Below are 25,991 nucleotides of genomic sequence, written 5' to 3'. Positions count from 1 at the left end.
CCTGACCTTTTCAGTTTATTTCATTGTGTGTGCAGAAGGACACCGACAGGATTTCCTCTTTACTTCAAAGTGAGAAAACTCCTGGCTGCAATGGATTAGATTACGATGCTTGAACTGGAAAGCTGAAAGGATTATTATTGAGTCCCTAAAGTGACGTTGGCGCATAATGGATGGGGGGCGGTGGACATTACACACTGTGTCATCACAGCACAAATGCATCATTTCCTGTTATCATTGTACATAACCAAATCTGAAAATCAAGTGTGGTCACAACTAGATCACACATTTGGAACATGATCAGCTGAGCTTCATCCCTCTGTCACACCATCCACAGGGAAGCAGCATGGAACGAAAACCAGTTGGAATAATCTGAACTAGAAAGATCAACAACCAAGTCATTTTCAACAGCAATGAAGATTGTGACATACGTTTTCTGCCCATTACTGGTTTGCTCATTTTTGCATGTTCTGAATAGGGCTCAATGTCTTATTATTGTTGTTATTACTTTTAAGTTTAACTGTTTGACTGTTTAACTGTTTTTTACAACATTTTTTGCATTCTCTGAACATAAAACCACCAGATACAAAAATAAAGACTCAATACCTCAGTAATGTTCTGTGCCACAGAGTCTAATGTGTCATTGTTGAAGACGGTGTGGCACTACTAGCTTTTCTTGCCAACACACACACACACAAAGAGGATGAAGGGATGTGCCTAAAGTCTATAATTACATGCACAACTAAAAATTCTCTTTCCAGTCAATACACCATGCAGTTCCCAAGTAGCTACTGTACATGAGATTCCCTTCATAATATGTGAATTCATTTTCAGGGCATTGTACTTCACTAACCCTTTCCCAATCTGTGTCTTCCAACCACATGCATTAGGATGAGTTTTCAACCTCCAGAAACTGAGCTTTTCAAAAACACTAATATGCTGTGAACACACAAGTGTGGATGAAGATCATTTTCAGACTTAAACTGAGTTTTCCAAAGTATGTAGACTTCTGTGAATTGAGCATGAGTCAGACTCAGCAGATCAGTAGGAGGTGGGTGGGTGCCTGTCTAGAGTACATTGACATTGGTGTGTGTGTGTGTGTGTGTGTGTGTGTGTGTGTGTGTGTGTGTGTGTGTGTGTGTGTGTGTGTGGGTGTGTGTGTGTGTGGGTGTGTGTGTGTGTGTGTATGTGTGTGATGACAACATAATTTGCCCAGCAGTTTGTTCTTGTTAAATCTCGGACTGGATCAGAAAAAGAGGTCAAAGGATATGGACAGAACAATCACTTTCACTATGAATGAGATATTTTCCTAGGGATTCCATAGGATGTTGGGAAGGGTTTCAATCTCTTCCACTAAAAAAAGGAAACACTCTATTTGTTAACACTGAGTTCCAAAGCCTGAAGTCCAGACTCATAACTAGAGATTACACACAGATTACACAAGATGGACAGATGCATAGGGTAAGGGAAAGAGAGAAAGCACTCTATGAAGACTGAATGCACAGCATTTCTCATTCTGATAACTGATGTATTCATGAACGCATGTCTGTGCTTCACATGTGTACCTACACACAAGCACTCACACACTTCACCTCAATCAAAGTTCAAAGTGCACATGGTCCTGCATTCAAAATGATACCTAGACTTAATCTACTGAAGCTAAAGGAAGTGAAAGATTAGTTCTTCCTTGTATAACCTGGAGATATTCCTGCCTGTGGATCAGCTGAAGATTGAGGGAAGAAATTGCATGATGAAAGATGCAAGGAAACTTTTGTAGATAATGAAATATTTTTATCAGCTTATCCCATGTTAACGTCCAACAACAGCCAACGAATAGTTGCATTATGGTAAAAAAAATTGCATTATTTCCTTCTGAAATGAAGTGAAAGTAGAAAGTCTAACTGGAAATACACAAGTAAATTAGCATCTCAAAATAACACCCAAATATAGGACTTGAGAAAATGTATTTGGTTATTCTCCCCCTTGACTGGCACAGAAAACCCATCCAGCACTAGATGTTGTTATTCCTGGCTGAGATTGCAGCATTCCACAAGCCCTTGCAAGGGTACAGAGATTCCAGTGTGTGTGTGTGTGTGTGTGTGTGTGTGGACTTGAGGGTAGCATATTCTCCTGTGTACTGTGTGTCACTTCCAATCTGGACCAAGCAAGCCAAGCCATCACAGAGGCAAAGAGTTTGCAGCGACACAGAGATGAGACCCCCTCTACAGCTCTGCCAATCAAAGCCCTGTGTGTGTAGGTCCTCATGACGGATCTAGATCACACTGTGATGTCTTATTCATACCCATATCAATTCCTAATGACCAGGATGTTCCTCAATGCAAAATGAGTGAATACGTGAATATTTTGTCATTGTAGAACATCTTTGTGTGTATATGAATGTTTAACAAACCTCAAGTCACATGTTTACTTATTCATGAGGAAGGAGACAGAATGATTTCTTAAATACAATCACTGCTGTTTTTCTCGCCCGCTGTTTCAACTTATTCTTTTTTCCCCTCTCGTCTTCTGTTTCTTCCTCTGTATTTTTTCTCTTTCCTGGTTCTGTGGTTTTGAATATTTCAGATGGCGGAGTGGTTTTTAAATTACCCCCTTTTGGCTTCCACACTTCCCACATGGTTTGGTCTGCATTTCTCTCTCACACATGGTACAACTTGTAAAGAAAACAGCACAAGCCATAAAAGCCACTTTGACCAGCTGACAAGGCCGGGAACAGGTAGAAGGATAGGTAGACGGGGCAGATAGAGGGACGATAGAGGGGCAGGTAGCGGGGCAGAGATGTGGGGCTAAGTGTAATTTCATTCCACCAGATCCGGTCATGGACGTTGCTGCAAAAACCAAACTGAATTATAAACCTTGCATGTAAAACATGAGAACCTTTGTAGATATGCAGATTGTTTTTTTAGTTGTATTTCTCTCACCAGTCTGTCCTCTCATTGTTTACTTAGTGTCAGACAGACAAACAGTCAAGAAAGTGGGATGTCTGCCACAGAAGGCACAGAAAGCTCAGGATGAACAGGGGTTGCCATGGGGACTACGGTCCACTTTTTGTTTTTTGTTGTTTTTTATGGGGGGGGGGAATTGGTCATTCATCTGCAGAAACAAAGACAAGGAAACAAGACCAGCTAGGACCCTTAACAGCCTGCCAGGGACACATATACAAACTAACACAGTAGCATCCGACTGACCATTAGAAGGAGTCACAAGGACAGACAAGGCACATTCATACAATCATACACAAAAACAATCAACAGCAACATACATCAAATCAAACTATGTAGGAAGATGTAGAAATGAGTCAAAGACACGTTGGATAACAGTAAGATGGTTCGATGACATCGCACATTATTTATTCAGGGTCTACTTCTCGCAAAACTATTCTTTCTTGACACAAAGAGCTACAGTTTTCAAACCGAAAACGCATTCCTACGACACATACACAGAACAACAGCAACACACACTTAAAGCAGCTCTTTTATCTACACAAGCAGCCATATAGAAGGTAATCCCTCCAGTACGCCTGTCAGCCACACAGCAGCATGCAGGGATGAAACTGTGTCTGCTGGTGTCTACTTAATGTTGTTTACATTCAGCTTTTTCTGTGTGTCTGTGTGTGTGTGTCAGGCTCCCTGTTGTATTAACAGTTAAATGAAAAAGAAGACTACACTCCCCTTCCTTGTTCTTTGTGTAGACTTTCCTCAGCTCCCCTGAAGTGCAGATAGAACCACACCCTTTTCTTCTCTCACACCTCCGGCGGAGCTACCAATGGAACACCTCTCTTACCATCACCACCCAACCAACAACATAATACTGCATGTTGTCCTTTAATGCAAGCAACACCAATTCAAACAAGCCTGTGGTGTTGCTTGTGTTTGTTTGTGGCAGCAAGAAGCAACATGGTAATCAAAAGCCACAAAATACCTCTTCTCCTTCTCCACCCTGTCCCCCCCCAGCCTCAACCCAAACCAGATGCTATTCCCTAGGGCCAGCTATCAGGCTGACTGTTCCTTATCCCTCCAACGCCATTCATGTCTCCATGTTACGCTCTCCATCTCACATCTCCATCTGCTCTCCCACCAGAGCATTGGTTCCATCAATCACAGGCATCTTTAACCAAGTCTAACTATCTGTAATAATCTCCAATCAACTCCAATTATATCTCCTTAGCTCCTCATGCATTAGTATCTGGTATCTTTCTGGCATAAGCAGAGGCTGAGATGTGGGTGTGTAGGATAGATAGAATGGAATGTACATTAGGGAGCTCGATAAAATCCAACTGCACTTTGTATCTGTGTTTGTTTGGTCCATAAGTCAAGATCAGTGATAGAAAGATCAAATGTATACACTGCACATGATGACAGCACATTGACAGAGGATAATTCATTAAAAAAAGTCATGGATCCAACACAGAGCCACAATAAATAGGTGCCACAATAATTGAAGCTCATTCATCAGGCTTCTCTGGTGCTCATTAGCACACCAGTGTCCCATTACCAACACGATGCTGCAAGGAATGAACTCATTAGAAACGATAACAACAATGCAAATGGACATGTTAGTGAGCTGCTGTGTCTCAGAGCCAAATAATAGAATGTTTCCTCTTATATAAAGACAATGGATGTCAAATCAACAAAAAGGAAACCTTTCTTCTCTGTTTTAAAGCTGTACAGTTAGGGAGAGCTGGCCTGGGGTGTCTGTCTGAAATGCTGAGAGAAGCAGAGCAGAGAGGATGAAAAGGTAAAGTTCCACTAAAATTAGATTAGTTGAAAAAAACCTTTAAGTAAACAAAATGAATACCTGAGTGGGCTTGGATATCAGGACTGCACAATCTAAACTAATGGCAGAATCTATTTCATTAATCTCGCATTCTTACAACACAAAATCAAGATGATTTCTGGCCTCTAAGTGGCACGTCAGATTGTAAACAAGCTAAATTGGATTTTGTTTTCCATCTCCTTTGTCTTCACAGGCAACCAGCACGCCAGCGTCACATGTGGCTCAAAAAGATCAGATTTGACTTAAACATCAGAATTAAGAACTGAAGGACATGTAACTCAGTCTCTATACTTTATTCCAATACGACGCTTCATCCTTCCTTTGAAGTGGACAATTTTTAATAGCCCACCAGCTTAATGACTGCATGCTAGTCAAGTGTTTAAACCTCCCCACCACACAGCAGACCTCCTCTCATCTAACCATCCATCTAATATCGACCTGGCTAGCTTCTCCTCAAAAGTTTCATGTTGCTCTCATCTGCTATACCTCCCTCCCTCCCACCATGCATGACCTTTTTGTTTGTGCTCTCAGCAGGACTGTAGGACTCTAGTACAAGAATTTCCCCCAATCCTCATTCAGGAATTTGCAAAGAGATCAGAGTCAAGCAATACTAGGAGTGTAAAAGTACAGAAAGGGGGAGATGGCAAATAATAATCCCCCATGTAAGAGAAGAGAAACCATCTGGGTTAGTGCTCCACCTGAGGGCAGCGGGTTTCCACATTAACCTCTTGTTAGGACCATAAAGGCAGTGCCTAACAAGCTCCGGTGAGCACTTTGAGCAAGGAGACACACACAGGCGCAGGCACGCATGCAACTCTCTCTCATATTGTCTCTGTCTCTCTGACACTCACACACAAGCACATATAAAATGGCAGTAAAAGTTTTCCTTGGGGACCCAAGGACCTTTCAAGTCCATTAAAAGCTGCTGGCTGGTCCGAGACAGGAACCACACCAGACTAGAGCCAGAACCCTCGGAGAGGCCTAGACAGAGTTAAGAAACACGGCAGGAAACAAAAAAGCTTGGTATCACGATAGACCTCATTTTAATGAGCAATGGGATTCTCTCAGAAAGAATTGAATGTCAATCAGCCACAGATTAAGATTGGTTGCATTATTTTCTATTCTTCAGTCATGGTGCTGGATTTAATATGACTTTTAAATGCAACAGCACTTTGACACCTGAACATATGCTTTAAAATCCATACAAGATTTTATCCAGTCATGGACAAAGAACTAATGAGCATATACAGAGACACATAGCAAATCCATTACGTAACATGAAACAAGGTCTTGCGGTCCACAATGTCATGGAGCAGCCAGGGCTGGGTTTAGAATAATGAGTGTGAAGTTACACTGGATGAAACAGGGGAGCTGTGTTAGCACAAGGTCTGGCTGCTGGCAGAGCTTCCTGCTCCAGATGGACTAATCACTGTGACTGAAGGCCATGCACCAGTCTGGATGGCCTCAGTCTGCTCTGTGTCTCTTTCAGCTCTTTGGAGACATTGGCCAGCCAGTAGCAGACTAGCCTGGCCCCAAGTGATGAGGCCTTGGCCTACAACTCTACAGGTTGATAGGGTACAAGGGAAATAGTTTGAAGGAAGTGGCAGATAGATTCAACATGGTGTAAAACATCAAAAGCAAGATAAGCAGATGGAAGGCTGAGGCAGGATCATGGGTTAGTAGGACCACAGCATGAAGAGAAAAGAGGAAAGTTATTTCTCAATGTCCAGCTGTTTCATTATTCCCAGATGCTTCAGGTAATCTGATCATGAATAATGGATGCTGGAATGATCAGATAGCCACAGGGACACCGATTGTACCCACGGAAAAAAATTACAATGCGATTGTGATTTAGCATTACAATGGGATTGTGTCAACACATGCTGTGCTTTACGATTGGGAAACCAATAAAAACTGAGGATTCATTCATAGGTGGGGCTGTATAGTGCCATCGGCAAACAGCTTTGGGGACCACGCCAGTGACTTCAACAGCCTCATAAAATATCACAGACATCCTCTTACCTGGAACACACTTCAAAGTCTAATGACTCCCTTAGTTTAGGTTCAAGTTCTGCCATTATACCAACTCCCACTAACCAATGGATTTCCATTCAGACATTCTTAAACCCCTTTCACACATGCATTCTAGTCAGGAAAAGTTCCCAGTATTGTTTAGGACTTCAGTATGTGAGACTGCACACAGACAGTGAAATGCAGGAAAAGTTGTAGTTGTAGCAATTGTCTTTCAGAACTGCAAAGAATTTAAAGATGTACTCAACAACACACAGTGACAGCCACAGGGAACACAAACTTCACCATCACATTAACCAACTCTAACTAGTTCTAAACTACATCAAACCAAAGCCATTCATCGCAGTTGAGTGTGCCGTGTGATTGTACTTACAGTCGAGACATAGCAGGGTTCTTCTGAAACAGCAACTCAGGAAGCTGCTGCAGATGGTTACGGTTCAGACGCCTGAGTTGGGAAAACATATGATAAACCAGTGAGTGTGTGTCTATGTGTGCTACATGTGTGTGTCTGAGTGTGTGTACACTGTGGATCATTTAACACTATAGAACCACAAGCTATTTTGTGTCAGTGCTACATTCAATGTTACATAAATATCCAAGTGCGCGTAAGGTGATCAAATGGTTCACCAGAATAACACAATCGTAACATTCCCGGTGAACAAGTCAATTACATGACATAATTCAGCACTGACAGGAATGGTGAATGGAAATGGACTCTCAAAGTGTCACACTAACGTCCAAGACTGGCAGGCTTTATGCAAATGCAACAATTAAGTCAGCAAGGATCAGGCTGTTGCTAATCTTCTGAAAACCACAACTCTCTGAATGGCCCATTGGAGGCACATGCGGATGAAAGGCTGTGGCTAGAATCAGGGCTACAAAACTGAAAGGCTGGCTGCTCTTGATGCCCTCAGACACATTCAGACAGATGTTAGGATCTGTGCCATTCCCTGTATAAACACTGAGGAGCATTTAACCAGCTGTGCTTGAGATTTAGCGCATAATGGGCATTAATGGTCTGTTACTGCTCCATTCATGCTGAACTGTACCTGCTGTTGGGTTAGTGGCTTTTAACATCAGAGAAACAAGCCACTTGATTTCCACATTGGTCTGGCACATTGGCCTAGCCAATGTTTGAGATTAGTTGAATAGGGAGGAGGGAAGACAAGTCGCCCAGAAGAGAGAGCATGACTTCAAGTGGAGACATTTAAACCGTTAATGTGGCTTTCAATTCAGGCTAATGTCTTTTATATAACCACAAAGTAAGCATAACTCCATGTGTCTATAAATTCGTGTGTTGTGCGCAGTCCCCTGTGGGTAGCACCACTGATTTGCTAAGGAGCTGGTTGAAATGAGGTTGACTGTGTGTTTTCCCAGTTAGTTTAAAAGCTGTTGAGGAGTCCCTAAGCTGTCCAGATGAGCTGGGGTCTGTGGTGGGTAGGCCACATGAGCCCACACATCCCACTGAGGGCAGGCCTGCTGGTTAAAGTGCTTCAGATAGACCTCCAGCCCTGTAGTCTGGACACTCTCAGTGCCACCTGAAGCAATGACGGAGAAGTGCCACACAATGGTCCCATAGAAGCTTCATTTAAAACTGGACTTAAAATACACATGTTCTCCAAAGCCTTTGACTGAACATTGACTGATTATTCTAACTATTTGATTCAATTGCACATTTTTATAATGGGGAGACTGCGGACAGTTGCAACACTTACTACATTTCTCTCATTTACTCAGAGACTATTAGGACTAGACCAACCAATGTTTTATGTATTAAGTGCTTCTCTCAGCCCTGATAAGATCTGATACTCCTAACAAATCCAAAGTCCATAACCCTCTTCCTCACTTTTGGCATACTAAAAAGCAGCATAGCATAGAATTTCTACTTTTAGAAGATTTAGTCCTTGTATGACTAACAAAAATGGCTTAGTATCGTTTTATATGCAATGACTTGTTTATGTTGAAAAATACTGTGTGTGGTTTGTTCTGATATGGCTGCTTAGCTTGCGGAAAGTAACAACAACTTGTTGCTACCATCCTATCTGCCATGACAGAGCATCGTGTGCTAGCTAGACACTATGATCTTGACACACTAATCATGTCACTTAAATAGAAACAAAACAATGCTTTAAACCAAGTAAGTTTTGATTAATTCATACAAAAGATTCTGCCAAACGCAGCAGTATGTGTCCTTTGTCCTCCTGGTGGGCCGAGCGTCTAACTGAGCATGTGCAATATCACTCTAGCATGTTCCTGATTGAATGAAACGGATGAATTGAATGAAAAGACTTGTTGCAACCGTCCCATGTTGCTCTCGTCCACCACAGTCTCCCCCTGTGGCTTTATATTGTACGCATTTCTTTGTGTTTTTAAAATGTGTATTTCTGCTTTTGTTGCAAAACTTTAGTTGCCTGGGGTATGAAATGTGCTTTATAAATCAAATTGACTTGCCCTAGTGCCATTACATGAAACACATATACACATACACTTACTTATTGGAGACTGTGTTCCTCATACAGTACATGGTTCAACTGACTGCACATAAATAGAAAAGAATCAAATCTGGGTATTACTCACAGTCTCTCTAACTCCTTCATGTCATCGAAAGCTCCACGCTCAATCACAGTAATCTGGTTCTCCATCAGCTGTCTGCAGAAAGAAGAAAGGGTTAACCTGATGCAGTGTGGCTTTAAACTCAGTCAGTTTTTTACATGCACTCAATGCTTATCAGCAAATCATAATATTTGCTCTGACTATTGCTCTGAGTATAAATGACATGTATGGCACAGTATGATGTGGGTCTCTCTATGGAGGTGGACCTCTGGGTGGTGAGAGTTCTTGCTTCATAATCAAACTGGCACAGTATTTTTGACATTTGAAACAGCGGGCAGGGGTTGTGGACTGAAGGCATAGTGTGGAATGTCTGGCCAAGGATGCAGGGATAGGAGCCAGGAAAGTTTTCAAAGGTGGCTCAGAGAGAGAGTGCGTCTCATGGATATGGTGTGGTCCACTGGGTGAAGCAGGTGGGTGGAAAGGTAGAAAGGGGGACAGGGTGTAAAAGGAAAAACCTCACTGGGCTCCAAGGTTTTGACAATCAGCATGATAACAGAGGAGTGCTGTGTGTGTGTGTGTGTGTGTGTGTGTGTGTGTGTGTGTGTGTGTGTGTGTGTGTGTGTGTGTGTGCATTTGCATTGAATATCAAAGTTGGATAGTATCAGGGTTGCAGGCACTACATCAGTGGCAGTGGCAAATAGCTTTGTTTTTATATTTTATTTGATACATTAATGTTTTAGTTGACATTAACAAGAAATATTTTAACTGCTACTGCTGTTAAAGCACCTTATTGGTTTAATGTTATTGCACTTTTATTCATATAGCAGTACGTTTAAATTAAAGTGTGCAATAAACTACTTTTGAACTATAATTCTATTCTATTATTGACAATTATTGAATTTTGCGCATAACAATGAGATTAATCCCGATTGTGAACTGATCACTGTTCACAATTCCTAAACATAGAGTCACTGCTTTTCATTGGCTTGTACCTGTACTTGCTCACTGACAATAAAGTTGAATCTAATCTAATCTAATAATTGTGCAATTCACCTACAATCTCTGTTTCATGAATTCAGATGGAATTGGAACGTGAGCTCATGTAGCTGGGCTCTGATTGTTACTCAATTGTGTTTCCCGAGTCTTTCCTGTCAGTGGCAAACAAGCAGTAAGTCAGCTGTGTTGAACAGACATGGTGGCAGCTGAGTGTAAAGATAAACCTTTGTTGCTTGTGTAGGCCTCCTCTAAGGGTTGTCCAGGGGTCAGCAGGATCAGAGGTGGGTAATACTGTTACCCATACCCTTACCACACACAGACACTCTCATGTACCTACACTATGTTAAGATGCATCTTGAATCATGCTGACTAACGTTTGTGAGAAGAACCACGGTTGTTACAGCTTAAAGGCAGCAGTGCAGTGGTGACTGTGTCTGAATCAGAGGGTTTACAGTGAGCTAGGTTCAACCTTTACCACCCCAGCAAACATGTATTTCCTTCTTACTTGATACTTGATCATGACAAGTTGGTGACATGTAGGCATTTAACCTCCACAAGGGGGGGAGGTGGTAGAGAAAAGGAGGTATGTGGAGGTTGTAGAGAGGGGACAAGGAGCGAAGTAAAGAAGCTGGTCAGAGCTTGGAAAGAGGGAGAGCACAGGGGGATGGGCAAGTAACGATGAGGCTGGAAAATAGTCAGCCTTTGCTGGGCAATAGGAATTATGTACAGCTCGTGTTACATTTAAAACACATTCAGGTCTACACAACTTCCCCTTGACTTTGTTTTTAACACCCATGCCACAACTCACAACTGAGGGCACATACATATAGACACTTTTACAGCTACTCTACCATTATTTCCTGAAGTCACAAGTACTGTTTAATTTCAACTCAGAGGGAGTCATTGACTTCACCTACATGTGTTAATTATATTGAGTGCATTTTAAGGACTAGTGCTTGTGTATGCTCAGTGTGGATGTGTGGAAACCACCGGGTAAATGAGAGGAAATAAGTGCTGTTACAAAGGACAGGATGCAGTGAAGGTGAAGTCCATTACATCACTTGCTGTAGTTATTCAGTGGCTTAATGTACTCTGAAGTAGGATTCTTGACAAAAGTGTCCCCACTTTACAGTGTTTATGCTAATTTGAGCATTGCATGAGGTCTATGCAACATGTAGGCTACACGTGCAGAAGAGGTAAAGACCAACATGCATCACAAACACACATAGAGAAACCCCATCACTTTGCATTACACATGATTATGAAGGCAGTTACTTACAGAACACGGAGGTACTTCAGTCCGGCAAAGTCACTCTTGGTGATACGTGTAAGATTATTTCCATTCAGCTCCCTGAAAAGAGAGACAGCAACAATTAACTCTTGAAATACTTGATTTCCCCCTGGACCCTCTTAGCCGGATGACTTCAGTCAGTGGCAGACAGGCATATTCGTGGATTGATAAAGAGCTGCAAAGGGATGCAGGAACAGCGGGGACAGGGATGAACTTAATGGTATTCCGACAGGAGTGGTAATGTAAATGTATGTTACCTGCATGGTAATGCTGAAATATCACAGTCAAGTACTTCACAATAGCATTCCTTTTTTTTTGATATTTGTTTTTACAGAAGCATATACAAACATTTTACATGACATTGCACATACAATTGTAGGATATTTTGGAGATAATTTTTTAAACAGAAAGAGGGAGAAGAGGAGAGAGAGAGCTAGAGAGAAAGAAGGAAGGTTGTATTATTATTACTATTGTTGTTGTCAAACTTTATACGTAGACCCTGACGTAGAATATAAGTAGATTGAAATTGCAATGATCTCATAGTCTAATTACAGTTTTTACAGGATGATGTCAAACAGCAATGGAGGCTGTCGTAGCATTCCTAACGTATTCCTTTACAAGCTTGCTTTTCAGGTCCGGTTGCTGACATACTGTTGCCAAACTTGAGTTTTAGAGGCAATGAATGTTCCTCAAATAGAAATTAAGAAATCTAGAAATAGCTTTCTGTTTTCAGCTCTGCTGGGATGATGCTGATAGCGTACATGAGAGGGTGGGGCGGGAGAGGTGTCAAGGCATGAGGTGGGGACAGTTCTTGGGAAGCCTGAGATGGAGACGGAAAACCGTCCCCTTGCATCTCTCTAATTGATCCCAACCTCAAAATCACAGCTCCAGCTGAGCACAACCACAGGACGCATATGCCCATCCCATGCACACACACAACGCCTCAGGCATATTGCAAACTGGTTGAAATTTGTGCAAAGAATGTCTTAATGGTAGTGTTTTATGAAATGCAAATATCTTCAGATGTGAATTTGTCTGCAAGATAATTCTACCAGGAGAGATGAGAAATCCTATTGACTTTCTATTCCCGCTATCACACACCAAAACCCACAACTCCACTTTCTCTGCCACGTCTGCCATTTCCTTTTGCTTCCACCTTCTTGGTAGGGATTACCAGGAGCCAAATAGTGTGTGTGTGGGGCGGGGGGATTTGGGAAAGGCCACTGAGCCAGAAAGTTAAGTGCTATGGATATAAAAGGAGCAGTCTCCCTGCTGAGAGCTGGCCATGACTGGAGAGAAAGAGGAGATTGAATAACTTATTTATTGAGATATAGGAATTCATTTCTCACTTTATCACTCAAGTGGCTGACAATAATGTTTGTATTTATGCTGTACACACAACAGACACAAAAGACAGCAAAAACGTACAAGCCACTGATGAGTGTGATCATATTCATTTCCATTTAACTGTGCTTGTCATTAAGAATTGTGTAATGTAATGTAATGGGTACACTATAGCACAGAGAAGAGAGAGAGAGATTCTGACAACAGGAAGCTCAGCAACTAAGGTGATCTATAACTGACAAGATCAAATTCTTCTTCTGTCCACAGCAGGGCCGTTCGAGGTTCACGTGATGAGTCAGTTAGTATGAGTGGACAGTGCAAGACAATATAGAGCACTGTGTTGTTGAGTGGAACGTCTATCAAAGGACAGCTATATCAAGTCCAGAGGTTTTCAGGATCAATGAGTGAGTCAAAGGACTGAATGCATTCCATGTTGTACATCGGGGATTTTGCATGATGTGATTATTGGACCGGGTTCACTGGAAGAAGTGGTTATTGAATAATCAATATGGGGAAGACGCCACTATCATATCATCTGCAATGTACAGGATGCATGAAGAGGGATGTGCCAAGAGGAGGGGACTCGCCAGGGACCACCAACCAGAAGGAGGAGACACACCCACATTTCAACAGTTTATATTGCAGGTCAATCCTGAGTTGGGGACTCTAGTGCGGACGTGTCGATAGCTAACTGGTTGCAGTCTGTGAACCAGCTGAGTTATGCTCTGTATCACAACTTTTATCTCATTTACTTTATAAATAGCTTAATTGTGACCTCTCTCAACATGGAGTTATTCTTGCCGGCCTGAAGAATCAGAACACAACACCACCCAGGCATAGAAAAGACATCACAATATTCACATTCCCTCTATGCTGCTGAATCCTCGAAGCAATGCATGTATCCACCCCAGCCGACCCTCAATGCACAACCCCACAGCATAACCCAAATACACCAGTCTCTCTCTCTCACTCTCTCTCTCTTTCTGTCTCCCTCTTTCTCGTCTAATGACCACTCCCGGGACTGTCTTGCAAGGCAGTACGAAAGAGAATGGTTATTATAGACAGATGGTGTGTATAGATATGTGTGTATGTATGTGTGTTCACAGGTGCATCGACAGGCCAACCGACAGGGTCACAGGAAATAAATAATGGACCCAGCTTCATTAGCCTGGACTCTGATATACGCACACATGCTACTCATTATAGGTGCTTAATTATAAACACACATTATATATTACATATATACTGTATATTGTTCTGAAAGTAGGTCTTCCTTTTCCTTTTTCGAAAAGTAACACTTGAAGTGTTAGCAGTATCTATAATTCTTGCCACATGGTGGTAGTGTCAGGCATCTCTCTTATGAATTGCAACAAAAATGGTTGCTTGTGACATCATTTTTGAGCCTTTTACCTTGTCTTTTAGGCTTCACACTGAAGTCAGTGCCATGGTACTAGCTCTATTGAGATGATAGTGTATTATCCTGCTGCAAATGTCCATCATGAGGAAATGCATCTTTCAACAAGCAAAGCTGAAATGCCACAACCACGTTATGAATCCGTGCATTCATGAGGTGTATGTCCAATTGTGTTGCAGCTGATCGCCTTCATGTTTTGCTGACGTGCATTTTGACCGCACGAAAATACTTAAAACTTTGCATTTCTACTCTGTGAGGCCATGCATAGTTATGGACTACATGCCCAGTATTTCTCAATTTCTGATATTTTGGGGTAATTATGGGTAAAAGGAACAAAGCACATGGTGCACATATAGTGGCTCTACTTCCTGGGGCTTTGATGACCTAAGGGAGGCTTCTGTCACTAAGGGAACATGGCAAATCAACCCCCCATCTGTGAACCTGCTCTGATGCTTGAGCCAAAGTAGCTGGGATTCAGCTTCAGACGGGAAAACATGCATGCACTTGGCATGTGCATGCACATACACATACATACACTGTATACAGTGGTATGCAAATACAAAGGTTAGTGAAGGTTGGCACATGGTCTCTCTCTCTCTTCTGCATTGCATCATGGGAAAATCTGATTAGTGGCATTTTACTTGTTCTACAACCAAAGGAAGCTAAGCAATGGGTTTTGGCAGAACAATAAAGGCACGTCAAGTCCCTTCATTGAATCGAAAATTATTACACACCATATGTATGCAAAGGCAAATTTTATATATATATGGGGGCAGCAGTAGCTCAGTTCATAGGGACTCAGCTCGAGGGTCGCCGGTACCAATTATACCAAACAGGTGCTAATGATAGTCAATTTCACATATAGGTTAAAAATCATTAACTGAAACAGAAGCAGTTTTGTAGGAGGCTTAAAACTGGGTGAGGAAGAGCCAAACAGGTCATACACAGGTCATACACCATGGCAAGACGGAGTACAGCAACAAGACACAAGGTAGTTATACTGCATCAGCAAGATCTTTCCCAGACAAAGATTGAAAAGCAGACTGGGGTTTCAAGATGTGCTGTTCAAGCTCTTTTGAAGAAGCACAAAGAAACAAGCAACGTTGAGGATCGTAGACACAGTGGTCGGCCAAGCAAACTTGCGGCAGATGAAAAACACATCAAGCTTATTTCCGTCGAAATCGGAAGATATCCAGCAGTGCCATCAGAACTGGCAGAAACCAGTGGGACCCAGGTACATCCATCTACTGTCTGACAAGTCTGTCCAGAAGTGGTCTTCATGAAAGAGTTTCAGCCAAAGACCATTTCTGACATGGAATCTGGCCAAGCGACTCAACTACGCATGAAAACCTAGGAACTGGGGTGCAGAAAAATGGCAGCAGGTGCTCTGGACTGATGATTCAAAATTTGAAATATTTGGCTGGAGAAGAAGGCAGTTGTGCAATGTATTGCTATATATATATATTTATATTGCAATATATATACTGTATATACTGGTGACCGAGAGTAGCAACATTTTATAGAAATACTAGGGAGGATATTTATTTGCAATGGAGTCATATCTATGCTGGGAGCACCACAGAACCATTTCTCCTGAGCAGCTTTAGCCTCCAACAGCGATGCAGAGGTCAGCTGCTTGAGGACTGGGGGTGGGACTGTGTTGTCCAAATTCTCACTCAAACTGTATGTGTGCATAAAAAATGTTGTTGTGTTGATTGTGTCTTCCCAGCTCCTGAGCTCCAAACAGGCTATTTACAGTTTCCATTCTGCTCAGTCAGCCTTCAGGAGCAACAACACTGATAGGGAAAGTACACACCAGACAGATATGTGTGTGTGTGTGTGCGTCTCTCTCTTTCTCTTTCTCTTCTCTCTCTCTCTCTCTCTCTCTCTCTCTCTCTCTCTCTCTCTCTCTCTCTCTCTCTCTCTCTCTCTCTCTCTCTCTCTCTCTCTCTCTCTCTCTCTCTCTCTCTCTCTCTCTCTCTCTCTCTCTCTCTCTCTCGTTAAGGAAACTTCCTATGTTACCTCTCTTCTAAGTGAATTGTTATATTAAATCACCTATATTTATCTTGACTTTAACTAACAAATCAAATTTTCGGTTTAATATATCACAGACATAATTCTTCTTTTGTAGAGCCACAAGGTGCAGCCTTTTGCTTCTGCAGTGAGATTTGTCTGCAGCGCAGTCTGCTTGTTTATTCATCTGTGCCTGGATGGTTTTTTGGTGTCTTTGCCTTGCAGACAGAGACAACCCTGTGTTCAAGTGTCAGTTGAAGTATGTGGACATTATAAGTAAGATTCCATAATTTATGTAATGTATCACATGACGTGTTAACAGTGAATGGAGGGTCCTGAGCAAATCGTTTGCATTATCAATTACCAATTAGCAATTGCATAATCCTTTGGTTAAGTGTTCCTTTATGATGATTTCATTTTTAAATACATTTATATTCACTTATTCTGTGTAAAATCAAGTTTCAGTGTGAATTGGGATATACTTTTGCTACTATAACGGATTTGAGCTCTTCTTCCAGGAGCCCAGCCATTATTCTGGCCTTTACAGTATTGCTACAACCTTGACATAGAGAGAGACAAAGACAAAGAGACATTTTTCATGTAGCAGATGCTGTGTAAGCGAAAACATTCAGATAGAGGGATGGGAAACAAGACGCCAGAGAGAAAGACGGGCTGGAAAGTAGCACACAGACCCTTCGCAGTAAAACAGATAAGCAGCGACAATCTGGGCCAAAGTTAATCAATTAAATAGCTGCTCATATATTTGCTAGTGGCACATGCTGGGGAGAGATCATAGACTGGGCCAGAGGTGACTGAAAGGTCTGTCGTGGTCTATCGGTGACAGAGAGGTGTTTGAGTCCTGCATGAATGTATAAAGGCTGCATGAGTGTGTGCTCTATAATAATGTGTAAAAAAGATCTGCCCAGACACATTTATTATGTTCTGGTTGCCTGAAAGATGTGCACTGATGACTGATAATTTAGCTGATGCAAGTGTGCATGCATCCCATGAATAATTGTTGTTGTTGTTTTATGTATGCCCCTATCAGCCTATGCTTCCAGCGCCAAGCCACATAGGCTAATCTGTTATCAGACCATCACGCTGCAAAACACATCAGTCTTAATGATCCATTTATTACCTTTGGCTAACAGGTTGTGTTTTTGCCTGCAAACCAAAATCATGTGTGTTACCAGGATTACTCAAAAACTTCTGACGCCATTTTGATGAATATGTTGTGGAAGGGTGGCAAATAGCCCAAGGTGAAGAACAGATTACGTGTGATATTTACTACATTGGGAAAAAGGGATACTATTGTGAATTTCTTCTAAAGAAATTAGTGCAATAGGTGTATGGAGTTGGATTGGTGCCACTGGGTATTGGAATTAGTTTCACCTGGTGTACCACAGTGTAAGCAGTTTAGATGTGGACAATGTTGTGTTTATCCTGAGAGTTGTCTGGGTGTTATTACACACGTGCATGGTAGTAAGGGGTGTAACATACATACATTAGAATTTGAAATGTTTGAAAGTTGTATCTTGCCTCTTTACAGCCTCTGAAATTCAAATGTGAGAATACAAATTCCAATAAATAGAATTCTAAATTGAGATTTTGCATTCAAATTCAAATACGTTGTGGCATGGATTTAACTCTACGCAGGTGGAACTTGGTCCAGTTACATTTTCAAAATCATGGTCTCTCATGAGATGATTTCTTGTCCTCTCTTCACGGCAGCATTTTGGTTCAGTGCTTAGCATTTTTTCCTAACAGTAAAAACTTCTTCAAATCCCCATGCTTGCCCTGCTCCTTCCTGTGTTTACCCTCTTAATAGTTGTAAAAGGAGAAATGCAGAGGATGAATTTCACCAGAGAAGTGTGGGATCATTTAAACATCACTAGAGACAAACCTTGTCCAGCATTAACAGAAATATGCACATGAATAAGCTCTTCACTCATAATACTAATACACTAATACTGAAAATTAAAACGCTTTTCATTTCTTTTTTTAAGTGGAGAATTCCACCTTCTAGTCGAATATTTTACCTGTTTCCAATGCCTTCATTTATTTCAGCATCTTTTGAGAAACACAAACAACCAGAAAACCAAACTAATCTACTACTACTACTATTCATCAATCATCAAAAAGCATTTCAGCACTACAATGTACATTATTACAATTATACAATACACAATTAGTTAAATTAATTACTAATAAAGGAATGTGGATGGATGCTGAAGCAACTACGACTGTAATGCTGAATAAGCTGTAACTTCCTCTCACAGTCTGCATCACATACAATAAATAGTGTGTTCAGTGATGTGAATCCACCAACCCATTCTCCTTTCTCTGCATCTTACTGCCCATAGTCAAGAGGTTGAAAAGGAACGATTTGAAAGATGATATACGGATGGGTTCTCAAAATTCCATTTACAAGGTCTGAAGAGATACAATTACTCATCCTCTCCACACACTCAATACCACACAGACACACACAGACACACAGACACACAGACACACATAGACACACACACACACAGTAATAGAGCAGACATGAGTACGATCTAATACAGCATTTGTGCTCAACAGGGTGGATCTGGGGTGAGTGTAGCGTCCAGGTTTGGTTGCCTGCCTTAAGCCCCTATCATGCATGTACTCTAGTCAGTAAAAGTTCCTGTAATAGTCTGCGACAGCACTGCGTGAGAACGCATGCATGAGGTGGAATGCAGGAAAAGTTGCTGCTGTAATCATTTTCATCAGATCCTAGTAACATTCCTGGATAGACTCAAGGTTTGAGCATACTACCACATGTGGGATACCACTATGCGGCCACCTCCACATTGGTGTCACACGCCTCCCTAAAATCAAAATATTGCAGCCAGGCAACACAAATTCCTGTTTTCCTATTTGAATTATCTCAATGGTTGTCCGAACACATACTCTGGATGATTGTGGTTCAAAGCATTCATGGCGTTACCAGTCACAAGGAAGATTTTGTCATACATAAAAACTACCTGAATGCCTTTAGCTCGACCTTTATTATCTCATTTATTCATTCATTAGCTTTGTGGCTGATTGCACTTATATGCACTTTACTCCTTCATAATGTAATCCTTTGATTGGTTTCAACCGTACAACTATCCCTTTGAGGCATCTCTTCCTGCTAATCCCACTGACACACTTCACCCTTCTTCTTTGTGTTTTAGCCATTTTGCTTTTTGCACTTCATTCCTACAGCCAGTGTTGGCAGGGATCAGGCAAGCTGTGTTCAGTCTTGTCTGGGTGGATTATTGATCAGGTGGCTGGCAGGTGAACTATCAGGTAAACCAGCTATAGTTGGTGCCAAAACACTGCAGGCATTCACTGCCACATAGAGACAAACAAACTCAAACACCTCCCACTCCTACCCCCACATCCATAAACATGGTTATCGCAGAGAGGTCTTCCTGTTGTTGTTTTTCCATCGCAAATTTACTGCACAGATATATGGAAATTTGCAAATTCAAACACAAGTGAACATTACATTTATATAAGCACACACATAGTGTTCAGCTTCCATCTCTATTAATCTGAAGGAGATCAAAGAATCTTTATGTTGCTCATTTTCTGGCACACAGATATTCGTCCATTAGCCCCAAGGCAACTCTGGATGCTGTGCCATGCTGCAGTCTCCATGACTGCAATATGAAGCACCTATGAAGTCCATTTCTTTGGGGTCGTCTTCCAGGCAGCAGTTCTATGGTGACCTAAACCGTGTACCCTTCTCTCTTGGTCTTCATATTGTGCAAGCGGCCCAGAGTTTTCCTAAAATGCTGAATTTCTGAGGTGTGTAAGCAGAGTACTTAAGCTTAAGAATCAACACACAAGAATACACACACATCTCTTCCATGATTCAACTCATTCATAGTTGATGTTCCATCCCATTTGAGAATACTGTACACTACTTTGAGAACATGTTGGAGAACATCTCTAAGGGGACAAACAACCCATTTCTTAAATAAATAGATAGATAAATAATTTGCCACATGCCAAAGAGGAAGCGACTGTCAGCAGAGAATACAAGCATGCAAAGTATTATGTCTGACATTTCTTTAAATCAGAGCACTGTCTGCCTGCCGCTTGTTTGAGTCTACTCTGTTCCACAGTCAATCGGAACATCCCTTTGAGTTGTTGGAGCTCAGTGACTGACAGTTTTAACAGCAATAAACAGGGCTGGGTAAGTTAACGCGTTATTATCGCTTTGATGCAGTAATTGATTAACGCATACAATTATTTCATCGCGCCTCAACACTGTTTTTGTAACAATTATTATTAATATTTTGAAAGTCTATTGTTCACTAGCTACAAACTGCAGGCCGATTAGTGTTGTGGATGATGTGATGTCGCTTTGAGGAACTTTCTGACGATCGCAACAAATGACGGCACGTATGAGCCTCCAGTCCCTCAAACGCACCATCACAAGAAGAATACACGAGTTGTATGAAAAGGAGAGGACTACAAAAGAGACGGCGTTACAACGACGCACCAACTGTTGCTCTCACTGGAGACTCCTGGATATTGCTGCATAACCATAATTACCTCGTAGTCACACTGCATTACGGTATATTGATGAACAATGGGAGCTGCGTTCACTGTTCTGACTGGAATGAAAACAGGAGACATTTTTGCTGAAACGTGCAAGGAACATTTTGATGTTGCACAGCAGTGGAACGTTTCAAATGAAGTCGACAAACACACGCAGATAGTGCAAGAAATATGATTGCTGCTGCGAGACGTCTGCCTTTTGAACACGCCCCCTGCGTCACACACAGTCGCCAGCGTACATCTCCAGAACGGATAAATAAAGTTCTATCCTATCTTATCTTGTCTTAACGTCACATCACCATTACTGTGGTGGCTAACCGTTAGTGTATGTTTTGCCATGTGAATCTAGGTACAACATTAGTTATTTGTGGTGTTTACAGCAGTACAACTTACCAGTGTGTGTTTATTTAAATTGTAGTTATAAACTTCTATTTATTTAAGAAAATGTGTGAATGACAGAAGAAGTTCTGACTGTTTTGTGCTGATTTCCTGGTTTTTGCCAATCAACATGGGCAAAAGAGGGCTCCGCTAATCCCTATGTCCATTTGTAGTTTTATGTGCCGCCTGTGTGACTGGAACTACTGATTGCCAGTAACATGTAAATATTCAGTGTTAGCACTGACTAGCTGAATGGCAGCGGGAGTGTTAAATATAAAGCAGGAGGGGATTTTTATACAGAAGCATTACAGAGGGCTTGGCCTGAGCTGCACAGGGGTCAGACCTGATGCAAACCAATGTTGACAAGTCCAGCTAGGATTCTGTTCTCTGTCTCAGCACCCTCTGCACTTAAACCCAAGCACACAGATACATGGAGTATGTGTGTGGATGTGTAGCTGCGATAAAGCATTGCACACACACACACACACACACACACACACACACACACACACACACACACACACACACACACACACACACACACATATATATATACACTCATCCACATGTATTCATAACCTTGAGCAAACTAGACTGGCAGACTGAATTACAACCTAATCTTCCTTCTACATATTCGGACTTGCACTGCTTTTCTCTCTCTTCTCTCTCGGTTGCCTTTCCATCCCCAATCTCCTCCCATTAAATCACACAAAAATCTGCCATTTCCCCCTGTGCTGTGTAACCATCCACATTTCTCTGGCTTCATTTTCACAAGTTTAGCGATAGCTGCTGCTTTTTTATCTGTTGCCATCACCAAAGTGCAATAAATGAATAGAACTTTGTTAAAGATATTCCTGTCAAACTACAAATACATATGCTTACACCCTGGAATTCTGTCATTTAAACTGACTTTTTTATTTTATTGTATTTACTTGCATGTTAAAACTTAAAATTATACTGCAATTAAGACAATAAATAGATTGTTTTCCAACAAGCATTCTACTCATTTATGTAGACATTGAATTATGCTTTCTCAGAGAAATAGATCCAGATAAATATCTTAATCATGACACCCCTGCATGTATTTCATCAACTGGAGCACTCATGCAAGTACGCAACAAGTCATGTTTACTCAGAGAATGTAAGAGACCTGTGGCTTAATTCCATTTTTTTGCTCTTATTGCGGTACAGACAAATACTCAGAGTATTGAGTGTATGCTGATGTAGTCGTTGCCTTCTTCATTCAGCTTAACACTCATTATCAACGTACTGCATAGACACACACACACACACACACACACACACACACACACACACACACACACACACACACACACACACACACACACAGCAATGTACAGGAGGCCAACATGGGGCCTGGGGGGCTGAGTTGACTGTAATGAATCACCCTGTATACTGTCCAGCTGTAGAGCATATTCTGTTTACACCAGCACACACACAATGCCAAGGGCACAGCAAAAAGATACACTTAATCCTAACACACATTATGTTAAAAAATGCTTCATCCTAGATGTGTTGGAGAAATGTGAACACAAACACAGACCCTCCTGCCAAAATGCTGTCCATGCTGTCTGGGAGCTATGAACGCACAAACTTTGAATACAAAAATAGTGTAAAGGCCATTCATGTGCAAGAAAACCACAAACTGACCGTATTTCCTCTCCGCTCCAATGTAAGTCGCCCTTGCATGTGCATGTGAGGAACCCGGAAACATTCAGACCGCCAGGAAAAATAAAGTGTTCTTAGAAACGAAACATTAAAAGCATAAACTATGCAGCCGGCTCCTATTTGCCCATCCGTTCCCTTACACAGGTTTTCTCCCATCCGTTCCCCCCAGATGTTTTATTCAGGACTAAAATAGAACAATATATTCTCCTCACTCCCTACTTCTGATTTACTGATGAATATTTCAGAGGAATATGAGAAAAGACAGAGAAAATGCCTGACGGTGTCTGCCTCACCTCTCCCCCTGTCTCACATCCATATTCCCTCGGACAAGGCAGCTACAAGATACTTGTGCAAGTCTCACAGCAGCAGATTTGTTTAATTTTCTACATGATTTAACAATTTGTGGAGTGGAGTTCTCAGGGTATATGAGCAGACAGGGAAGAGTCGTGTCTGGAATAGTAGAAAATGAAAAGGGAGGGAGTAAAGGAAGAAGTGTACACACCGGAAACATATCACTAAACAGCACAATCTGCCAAAATGACCACATCTGTTCAACTTTAACTGTTTTTGCACCATAGACAATGAATAAAAAAAGTTAACTCAGAATTTCACAAATGCAGGCACATATAAACCGAAGTAAATAATGGACACATGTGAAAGCCCCACATCTGCTCCTGCCTATTTATACCTGAGTGGAATGCCAGTGACTGACTGACATAACCACACATGGACCCACAGACAACACACACCCACACATAGTTCTACAGGCAGGGCTATTGTTCTCTCTCAGCCTGTAAAGTAATGTGTGTCACATACACTGTTGGTGGGAAACAAATACAACAAAAAAGTATACAAAAAGACTGGGATGCAAGTTTTTCTGTCTCTGTCTCTCTCGCTCTCGCTCTCACACACACACACACACACACACACACACACACACAAAAACAGTACAGCTGGTACTCACAGTCGTTCCGTGTTGCGGGGGATACTCCTTGGCATGGTTTTCAGACCCAGTCCATGGCAGTCCACTGTAGTGCCACTGCAGGTACACAGAGCTGGACAGGCACTGGCATTGCCCATGAGCAGGGCAGAGATCATCACCACCCACATCCAGAGTGGCAGCTCAGTCAGCCAGCCCATGCCTGCCCCACAGCAGCTTCCTCTGATGGGCAAAATCATCACCACCGTAGCTTGCTTACTACTCTCTGTCCACCTTTTGTCTCTCTCTACTTCTTTGTAAAAAAAAAAAAACAGAGTTCTGCTCTTCCAAGTCCCCCTGGTTTGTATATAGTTGTGCTGGAACAATGCTGTTACTTTCCTCTTAAACTATATCTAACTATAGCTAATCCTTTTTGTTCTTTTTAGATGTTTTTATGCACCTTTGAAATCCACCACAGTTAAACAAAAATGATAAAAAGCCGTTTCCTCTTATGTTCTCCTTGCAAACTCTTCTTCTTTCTTGTCTTTGTGGAGTTGCTGTGCTCTGGTCTGCACACTGCGTCTCTGTCCTCCTCTCACTCAGTCCTGCTCTGCTCTGCTTGCCTGAAGAGAGAAGGAGAAGGAATAGAGAATGAGCAGAAAGGGAAAAAAAGCCAGTCTTCTCTCTCTCTCTCCCTCTCTCACTCACTCACACGCTCGCTCACACACACATACACACACACACACCAGTCATCCATCACAAGGATCTACAAATAGCACGAGTCCCCGACTCCACCCCTACGCCTCCTCTCCTCCCCCACTCCTCTCCCTCCTCACATAACACCCCCGACCCAGAACCCTGCCATTCTCATTCTCTAGATCCCTTTTTTATTTTCCTTTATTCCTTACACAACCCAAACCTATTCCGAGTAGCTTTCTTTATGTTTTTTTTCTCTAACTCCACTCCATCTTTTCTCTCAGGTTTGCCTCCATTAAAAGCCCCCAGAGTGAGAGAGAGAGAGAAAGAGAGAGAAAGGGAGAGAGAGAGAGAGACATAACCTGCATGACACTGCATAACCCCCAGCCTGAAGGGGGAGGTTGTGGGGAGACGGAGGTGTGTGTGTGTGTGTGTGTGTGTGTGTGTGTGTGTGTGTGTGTGTGTGTGTGTGTGTGTGTGTGTGTGTGTGTGTGTGTGTGTGTGTGTGTGTGTGTGTAAGTAAATGTGCACATGTAACAAAGGAAGATCCACTAGGGAGGAGATGATCAACACCTCAACACTCTGGGAGTCTTTTTTACCTCTAAGTGTATTCCATAAGTGTAGATCAAGTGTGGCCACTAAGCCCAAATGTGCAGTGAGATACAGCCACGTACACGCATTCATAAAAGACTGAACAGCCAAAAAGAATAACTCGTGTATTTATAAAACAACCACAAGCACAGATGAAAAATAAAAGAAAATGATCAACTACATGTCAGACAACTTACCTGCTTAGTATTTGTTATTCTGCTGTTAAAGGGTCACACCAGGGATTTTGTTTTGATTACAGCTGGCTCCTTATTCCAGCAAGTATTTGCAGCTTTTTATGGATGAGAATTAAAATGTTTGGCTGCCAATATGTTAATTAAACAATTAAAGCAAGGCAGTCTTCCCATTTTCAGTGTGTCCAGCAAGCTGCAGCTTTGAATCAATAATGTAGGTTTATACACTTTGGGAATAATTGACTCACTTATCACATAAACCAACTTTCAAAATAAGCTCCAAAAAACACTTTAAACAGTCATTTCCTAGACATGTTGTCTTCTTGGTGTCCACTGGACTCCCACAATGTGCTGTCCAATGATTGGACACAACATGGACATGTGACAGATATTCATGCATTAACCAAGGCTAAATTACACAATATGTATTACTTCTGCCTACATCTAAGTCTATTGTGTCCAGCGTATTGACTTGTCCACATTAACAAAACAAAACAAACAAATAAACAAGGAAAT

The 25,991-nt window shown here is 41.8% G+C and overlaps 1 protein-coding gene across 1 annotated transcript in view; it reads right to left on the bottom strand.

Annotated features, from left to right (window-relative positions):
- Positions 1-24,695, bottom strand: part of slit1a (slit homolog 1a (Drosophila)) — a 76,092-nt gene extending 51,397 nt beyond the window's left edge. The window contains exons 1-4 of the mRNA XM_076160953.1: positions 24,043-24,695; positions 11,651-11,722; positions 9,400-9,471; positions 7,196-7,267 (exon numbers count right to left, since the gene is read on the bottom strand). Coding sequence (XP_076017068.1) covers positions 7,196-7,267; positions 9,400-9,471; positions 11,651-11,722; positions 24,043-24,257 — 431 coding nt within the window. The 5' untranslated portion in view covers positions 24,258-24,695. The remainder of the gene's footprint in view (positions 1-7,195; positions 7,268-9,399; positions 9,472-11,650; positions 11,723-24,042) is intronic.
- Positions 24,696-25,991: the final 1,296 nt, after the last annotated feature.

This window comes from Genypterus blacodes, unplaced genomic scaffold (assembly GCF_046128005.1).
Source record: "Genypterus blacodes isolate CSIRO-AG114 ecotype Tasmania unplaced genomic scaffold, CSIRO-AGI_Gbla_v1 ptg000108l_1, whole genome shotgun sequence".
Lineage (NCBI taxonomy): Eukaryota > Metazoa > Chordata > Actinopteri > Ophidiiformes > Ophidiidae > Genypterus > Genypterus blacodes.
The sequence above is the reverse complement of the archived record's forward strand: the minus strand, read 5'-3'. Positions and strand labels throughout refer to the sequence as shown.